This window comes from Lepidochelys olivacea (assembly GCF_965140295.1).
Source record: "Lepidochelys olivacea isolate rLepOli2 genome assembly, chromosome: 1".
In the NCBI taxonomy this organism is placed as follows: domain Eukaryota; kingdom Metazoa; phylum Chordata; order Testudines; family Cheloniidae; genus Lepidochelys; species Lepidochelys olivacea.
Window position 1 is genome coordinate 45,833,522 of NC_140411.1, and position 8,892 is coordinate 45,842,413.

General features: G+C 38.7%; 1 protein-coding gene across 3 annotated transcripts in view; it reads left to right on the forward strand.

The window, feature by feature from the left end:
* Positions 1-8,104, forward strand: part of CDK8 (cyclin dependent kinase 8) — a 197,480-nt gene extending 189,376 nt beyond the window's left edge. Inside the window, exons 10-13 of one of the 3 annotated variants that reach the window (XM_084624927.1) lie at positions 457-554; positions 2,001-2,079; positions 2,199-2,354; positions 7,370-8,104. In XM_084624927.1, coding sequence (XP_084481053.1) covers positions 457-554; positions 2,001-2,079; positions 2,199-2,354; positions 7,370-7,495 — 459 coding nt within the window. In that variant the 3' untranslated portion in view covers positions 7,496-8,104. Of the gene's footprint in view, positions 1-456; positions 555-2,000; positions 2,080-2,195; positions 2,355-7,369 lie in introns of all 3 variants that reach the window. The other 2 variants (XM_084624926.1, XM_084624928.1) reach the window with 2 other exon arrangements.
* The last annotated feature ends 788 nt before the right edge of the window (positions 8,105-8,892 follow it).

Here is an 8,892-nt window from a genome sequence, read left to right on the forward strand (position 1 = left end):
GAATATTTGTTGTCTGTAAATCAAATGAAAATTCCTCAAAGATAATTTCTTCCAAGTAAATGTGCATGTCAGTGTGACATAAAATCTCAGTTAACGTGTGTGAATTCATTTTAAAATAAAGCTTCTTCACTAAGAAAGAGCAGACTAACAAAACTACAGTGATTGATTTATTGGGGCGGGGGGAAGTTTTGAGGATTTTGTTGGTAGAGCACTTATGGCAAAGCTAATTATTTGAGTGAGTTTTAAGTTTTATAGGTAGAAACAAGTGGTTGTTCAATAACAAATTCAATTAATATTTAAAACATGAGGGGAAAATATGGTTCATATTTGCCGTTAGTGATTGGGGTCTAGAAATTAGATCATATGAGTGACAGTGTGGCATGTCAGAATACAGTGGGACGAAGGCTTTCATTAATAGTTTTTGTAATACTGAACTTTTTCTAAAACTCTGCCTAGCTTCAGAAATTGCTTACTATGGACCCAATAAAGAGAATTACCTCAGAACAGGCTATGCAGGATCCTTATTTCTTAGAAGATCCACTTCCCACATCTGAGTAAGTGGTCGGTTTATTAATCCATTAGCATGTTCAGATATTTTTTTATGTATGCACTTTGTTTACTGCTTACTATGAATATATACCTATGTGTGTGAATAATGAATTAAATACCTTCTGTCTGACAAGTAAAGAAAAAACTATAATAACTAAAATGCCATTTGAGGTTTTTAAAATTAAGTAGCGTTCCTATTAATTTATGAAACTTTGATCCTGTTAGTCACAGCACTAATCCTGTTATTCACTGACAGGGTGATTATGCATGCTACAGATCTTTGTGGACAACTGCTAAGTGCCTGCAGGTCCAGTTCTCTGTTCTAGAATGCCAGATGACATTTAGTAATTAGTTTACATTTTTCCATCTTATCCTTTGTTGTAAATTCAGTAGATGGGAGGTGGGGGGATGGGGGAGAAATAGTATTGTCTCTCTGTACTTTCATACTTCACAGCTTAAATCCATTTTCCGTGGACACACTTTCTTTTCAACTGCACAGGGAGATTTCTAAACATAAGAAAGCTTACCAACAAAAAGGGTGAACAGTCTATGATAAAGCATCCTAAGATGGCCAGCCAGTGCTTGAATGGCCTTGTTTTAGAAAGGCCAGTAGCATATGCTGCGTATCATTCCTTTTTTCATTATTAAGGGAAGAATTTATAAAATGTGTTATGTATATTTATAACAGTTAATTAAAATTCAGCTCAGCTTAGTGAGATATTTATAACGGCTCCTGACCTGTCTTTTATATTCTAATGCTGTCGTGCAAGTGGTTTGGTTTTGCAGAAACTGCTCTTAGGTCAATATTCTTTTCCCTCCACCTTAAATTAGCAGCATTTTAATACAAAATGAATAGCATGTTCGCAGAACAGAGGCTAGTTATAAATAAAGGTATATCCATATGATTACGAGTGGAGAAATCTTAGCTTGGGTTAGCAGTAACAAATTCATTCATGTATGTCCATGAGTTTAAGGTGAGAGACCACATACCTCCAAAGGCTTCCACATCATGTCACAGTTAATTTTTTTTTATTTGGTAATGGTGTTTTTAACTTCTTGACCACAATTATTGACTACTTAATGTAGTTCAACATTTTATGGATTTCTTTATACCTGGATGAAGGGAACTACATTATGCACTTCTAGAGGAATTGACTCTGGTATCTAACAGGACTCTTCCATCTCTCCGACTCCAGTCTGGTCACCACATTATCCAGAAACACTGACAAATTGGGAGTTGGGAAGAGAATAGAAATGGCCAAAAAGTTAAAACAAATACAAGGCTAAGTAAATTATGTTATTAAGAAGGGGTAAACTTCTTGACAGTAAGATATATTAGGCTGTGGCTCAGGAAATTTAAAAGTAGACCGGACAAAATACTAGATCTTGATCTACGACTAACCTCTCTGATTCTAGGCAGATATACCAAGTCTGCTAACTTGTTTTTGCAGTGTTTTTGCAGGTTGTCAGATCCCCTACCCAAAACGAGAATTTTTAACAGAAGAAGAACCTGATGATAAAGGAGACAAAGTAAGTATTAAAATACAGTATTGTCTTGTCTCCTTGAGCTTTACCTCGGTATTTCACATTTGCTGCTCTTGTACTGCTTCTGAGTTGAAATTTTTCTTTTTGTTTAACCAATTGAGAAGAACCAGCAGCAGCAGCAGGGCAATAACCATACTAATGGAACTGGTCATCCAGGGAACCAAGACAACAGTCATACACAGGGACCCCCATTGAAAAAAGTGAGAGTTGTTCCTCCTACCACTACCTCAGGTGGACTTATTATGACCTCAGACTATCAGGTATTTCAACTTCAATTTTCCATATATTATATATTTGGCTCTTGTGTATTGTAACTTAGAAGAAACTACTTACAGTGCAACTCTACTCTAAAAACTATTCTGAATAATGGCATGGTGGGGTTCCGTATTTATTGTATCTCAGCTTCTTTCAGATCAAGTGCGCTCAATTAAAAAAATAAGAATTTTTTTTCAAACTCTCAATCCTGCAACTTCAACTTCTGAGGTGAATCAAGTTAGGAGTGGCAAGGAAACAATAACTTTTAGTGATTATTATTTATTAGTATTACCTTAGTACCTAGAAGCCTGAGTCACAGAGCAGGACCTCATTGTGGTAGGCGCAGTGCAAACAAGAGACAACAGATGGATACAGACAGATCAGGGATTATAAGAAAATAATGAGACAGTATTGGTCAGCATGATATAGGGAGTTATCTCAGGACAAGAGCAGCCTAACTCTTGTCAAGCTGGAAAAGAAGAGTTTCAAGGAGTGTTTGAAGAAGGATACTGTAGGGCAGCATGGGAGAAAGTATGAAGGTGCTTGTTTGAAAATTTAACAAATGGGCCAGGGAGGCAGGAGCTGACATCTCAATAGTGAACAACAGATGATAGCTAGGGTGGGATGAGCAGTGAAGAGCCTTGAATGTAAAGAAAAGCAGTTTGTTTTGTGATAGAGAAGAGGGAGCCAGTGGAAGGATGCAAAGGGGGTGGGATGATGTGGTCAAAGTGATAGGCTACGAAAATGATTTGAAGCAGTATTCTGAATGGATATGACTTGGGCAAAGTTGCATTTGCCAGAGAAAAGGACATTGCAGTAGCTGAGATGCGAGATGAGAGCCTAGAAGTGAGTTTTAGCTGTGTGGATGGACTAAACAAGGTCATACCTTAGAGCAGCTATGCAGAAAAATTGGCTAGATTTAGACATAGGTGAGGACCTAGAGAGAGGTCATAGTCAAAGCTGGTGCCCTGATTATGGGCCTGAGTCATAGGCAGGATGGGGTGGTCCACAGTGATTGACAAGCAAGGTAACAGGCAGGCTTGTGGGGGAAGATTAAGAGCTCTGTTTTAGCCATGTTGAGATGAGCCGAAGTCTAGCAACAGACAGAGATTTTAATTTGGACAAAAGTAGACCTTTCTGAAGTAGAGAGGTACATCTGTGAGTGATCAGCGTAGATATGGTGGTTGGATTTGTGTTTGTGGATGAGATTACCCAGAGATAAGACATAGAGGGAGAAGAGAAAGGGACCAAGGTGAGAGCCTTTGGAGCAGTGGAACAGTTTCTACAGAAAGTTGGAGGGAAGATGTAGAGGATTTTCCAAAGGACATTCTGAAGGAGTGATTAGAGAAGTAGGAGAGGACAGAGTCATGGATGCCAAGTGAAGACAAGATTTCAAGAAGAAGAGCATTCTCAACAGTGTCACAGGTGGCTGACCAGAATGGAGTACTGATTTTGAGCTTTGCCTAGAGAATAGGTCATTAGAGACTTTGAGAGTAGTTTTGGTGGACCGCAAGTGGCAGAAGCTGGATTGGAAGGGGTCTAAGATGGAATAGGTGGAGAGGAACTCCAGACAGTGATTGTCTGGAACAGGGAACAGGAGATGGGTGGTTAGTTGGAGAGGCCAGTGGGGTCAATGATGGGTTTTTCAAAATGAGGAAATAAAGCATGTTTATATTGTGAAAGATATAACACTTGAGGAAAGTGAGAGGTTAGATCCTCTGTCCCTGTAAGATAGCTGCTGTCAGTTTGCTTGCCATACCCCATTTACTACTACATAAAACAAGAATGAAAATCCAATAACTTGGAAATAATCAGCTTTTAAAAGGTTTCAGAGTAGCAGCCGTGTTAGTCTGTATTCGCAAAAAGAAAAGGAGTACTTGTGGCACCTTAGAGTACCCCAAGGTGCCACAAGTACTCCTTTTCTTTTTGCGAATACAGACTAACACGGCTGTTACTCTGAAACCTGTCATTATGCAAGGCACTGCATTTAGCCATATGGAAAAGTCTCTAAGGTGCCACAAGTACTCCTTTTCTTTCAGCTTTTAAAACTGGTTCTTGGGATCATTGACTAGATGTACTCAGGTAGCCCAGTGGTATGTCCCAGATTCTCATAAAGTGTATAGTTTTCCCCCTGGCTCTGCACACATAAAGGTATAAGAACCTAACAATGTAAAGGCAAGTCATTTTGCAGGAGCTGAATGTCATGAGCTCCATAGCCAAATGACCTCAAATTTTCTTCACTAATTCTACCCCAGGTCTTCAGCTAGTGTATCAATTTTCAGGTCCATTTCACTATGCATGTGGGTTTTAGAGCACTTTGAATAATCAGTTCTAAACAGAAAGTTCTGTTCAACCTTAACCACTGTGCAGCAGGGCTGCCTCAGAATGTAACTATAATATTCTATCCCTCAGTGGAGTGTGTATTCACAAAATATTTTCCAACACGAGGGTTGATCCCTCTTAAACCTGCAGGCAGCTAAGTCAGTTGCTATCCAGAGATTGTTTTGGCATCATTTCTGCCAGAGTCTCTGAAGAAAGCAGATGCCGCAGAACCTCTTGTCTCTCTCCCCTGCTGACTGACATAGCTAAGGAAAAGAGGTGTAGAGGGCTTGTGTGTTGGGGCAGGGTAGCTCCACTTGCTTGCACTATTGACCCCACTTCACAGTGGCAGCTGACCTGAGCGCATGGGAATCAGAGCAAACCCAAGCTACCTCTCCTGTGAGCATGGATTGAAGTCTACAAGCTGGGCCAAGGGGCTCCGAATCACCCTCAGTGTACCCAGGGATTGCTTAGGGATTCCACCTATCACCCACATCTAGGTTGAGGCAAGCTGTGCTCCTTCCTCAGCTTTCTCACTCCACTGACATCCGTACCAAGCTTACTGCCTGACAGGGTAGTGTTTTTCAGCAAGGGCCATATAGGGGGATTTTTGCTTGGAGTAGTGGTAACTGCCCCTTCACTGTCTCAGCAGCTCTTGCAAGTGCTTTGGCTCCTCTTGACTGCTCACCTTTATGCCATGCCTTTGAAAGGCATATTGTTTGACTTTCAAAAATTCAGTCTATTTTCCCCAGAATTTGAGGAAGGCAAGGATGATATTGCACTCATGAGTTGACATATAGTAAATAAGGCAGGTGGAAGGAACTGACAAAAGCACTGAGGCCAAAGCAATTAAATGCCACTACTGATGGACACACATCTCTCTGAGTCTCCCCCTAAGATCCTTCAACCCAAGGAGGCAGGAGAAAATTTTAAAATACACCATTGTTTTGACCAAACACCTGTCCCTTGGTTCTCTCATACTGTTACATCTGAGCCCAGTGAGAGAAATAACTATCCCTTGAGGAGGTTTACTAAGACATCCCCTCAGCAGCTAAATCCTTCGTTTAATCTCTCTGAAGCAAGCTGGCCTATAAATTCTCCCCCTACACAACCTTTTCTGTCATGCATAAAAGCAATTAGGTAAGGATTTTTACAGGTATATAGACTTCCGTGTCCCTTGGTTTCAGACGTGTCAACTTACACATTTAATGTGACAACACTGAAATGAATTGGAGCAGTCCTGTCCCTGGAGGATGTAACAAGCTTTTGTCTTATGAGGAGAGGGTTAATGGTGTTTGGAGGTAGAGCAGGCTGGGTTGTTTGGAATTTTTACTTTTGTTTTTAAAAGTCACTTGTTGCTCTACATGATGTGAACACAGAGTCATCTTGTAATTGGCCACATAAAATAAATAAGCAACATTTTTCAGTAGTCATATTGTGAAAGCCTATCTATTAATTATATTATAAATAAAGCATTCATGGCCAATTTTAAACTTCAAAGTTTTTTTCCAGTTCCTGCATACTTGGGGCACATTTTGCCAAAAAGTACACCCAGAGATTTTTGCACTGTTAAATGTATCCTTTACTTATTATACAGAACTGGATCATTTGATGGCTGATCTGTTACTCTGACACTTCTCATTAAGTGAGTAGTGTGTCTCTCAAGAGTGAAGATAAATGTCATAACAGCTCAGCCATCATGTGAGCTATGATGTACAGCAATGCTAATTTATTCCTGCTGGCTGAAAGTACGGTTATAACCATTTCTTATCCTATCCACACCACACACTTAGAGAGTGAATCAGTCCCTTAAATGCACGTGTGGAAAGTATCCACCTACCTTGCTTTATAAAGGGCATCCCTTTATTTTTATTTTCCCAGTATGTAGCCATCTCAATATATTTACTGAATCTAACTTAACTTCTGATCTAAATGAAGACTCATGAAAAGCAGGAGTTTAAGTGCTTAAACTAAAGAAATAAATCCCACATCAATTACAGCCTTTTAAACTGTAACAATTAAACAAATACATCCTTTTATTTATTTATTTATTTATTTTTGTATCTCCCGTTTGGTCTTAGGCAGATTATATGGGTACAAAATTTTGGCTTGATTTTGAGCTCTTTGGGGCAGGGACTATCTCTTCTTGACTGTCTAGAGAACATCTACCTTATAGTGAATGCTCCAGTAAACCAAAATTAATCTCATATGCAAAGGTCTCCCAGATAAACTTCCTTGAATTATAATTGATATTAAATACACAACAAACCTCCCAAATATGTTCTCTTGGAGGGGAAAGAAAACCCCAATGGAGAGCACCTAGGATATTTTTGACTGTCAGGTTTTTTTTTGTTTTTTTGTTTTTTTTAACACACTGATGTACCACAGTGGTGAGCATAAGATGTCTGGATAGTTGAATAGACATTGGTGACATGACAGATATGAACGGTTCAGAATGGGTAACAAACAGCATTACTTGTTACTAGCTCTCAATCAGATATTCCTGGTGCTCATATCCTTAGTTACTGCAATCAAAATAAGTAGAACACTGTAAATACAAGTGATTGATATACTGTGCTGTAGTACCTGTTAATTATTGCCACACACAGCACAGAGACCTCAAAAAATGAATGGGTATTTTATTTGTATTATAAATGCATCCACTGTAGGGATCAATTCTCTTCTCCTTCATTGTTTCCAGCGTTCCAATCCCCATGCTGCATATCCCAACCCTGGACCAAGCACATCGCAGCCACAGAGCAGCATGGGATATTCAACTACCTCCCAGCAGCCTCCACAGTACTCACATCAGACGCACCGGTACTGAGCTGCACCTGAATAATGTCAGTGCACTGTTGCTAATGCTGTAGGACTGGCCATGCAGCTGTCTGCCTGGAATCTGGCTTGGGCCACAAGAATGTACTGTACAACCACACCTTCAAAATGTCTGATAGCCAAGTTCCACCACTTTTCACAGAATGGAGTAGTGGCTCCCAAATTGTACCTGTTTTGGGGTTAGACTTGAAAAGAAAGTGCTAGCACAGTTTGTGTTGTGGATATGCTACTTCCATAGTTTACTTGACATGGTTCAGACTGACCAATGCATTTTTTTCAGTGACAGTCTGTAGCAGTTGAAGCTGTGAAATGTGCTAGGGGCAAGCATTTTTTTTATTGTATGTGGTGAATTCTCTTGATGTAACAACATTATCTGACCAATAGTACACAAAATCCTTTAACTGGTACTTGAAGCATACAGTATATGTTAACATGGCAAAAAAGCAAAATAACCGTGACTCTAATTGAGATAATTTTGATATACATTTATTTTTAGTGACTTTTGTGCGTTGGTTCATTTTCCACATTGATCAATGTTTTATGACCAACAAAATTGCTACAATAAGATTTTTTAATAAATGAGAACATTTGCATTTTTCCAGCAGATTATAAGCCTCCCAAAGATTAATTTCCAACATATAAATTTGTTTTTGTTTTTAAATCTATGACTTGACTGGTATTAAAGCTGCTATTCGATAGTAAAATAGGTTTGTTGTCATTGATATAAACATGTTTGGTTCAGCAAACAAACTGAAATGATTGTCATAGACAGTGTTTTATTTTTCCTATTCGTGTTGCTGATTTGTGAGCATGCTTTGGGATTACAAAAGCATGAATTATATTTCCTAAAAAGGTGCGGCATCCATTCAGATATTTCGTCATGATTTTTGAGAGATGGATTGGTGTAGTGGATTTTAAATTTTGTTCAGTTAATTATTTTTTAAATATTTTCGCACGTTATTAGGGATGCCCTTATTACAGCAAAGGATGAGGTGTTAGGAGAGCCTTAGAATTTGAGGAAAAACTATAACATACAATGTACTGTATCAAACTATTTTACATGAATGACGCAAGTATTCTGAATAAAAAACTGAACATTGTTAAAAACAAGGTGTTATGTAATAAATTTATTTTTCATAAATCTGCATATGAACTTTGCTTGTATTCCTTGTTATCAACAGACATGAAATACTTTAATACACTAACATCCATATAGGCACTGTCTGAATAAATCAGTTCAGTTTCTTAGTTCAACAGTAATTTCTATAGCAAGTAGAGAGGTTTCTCTTAACTGTTGCATCTCATCCATTTAAGTATTACAAGAACTACTATAACCCTCTTACTGATTACCCTTTTATAACCGTGTGCAGATAATCAGCTATGCTGTAC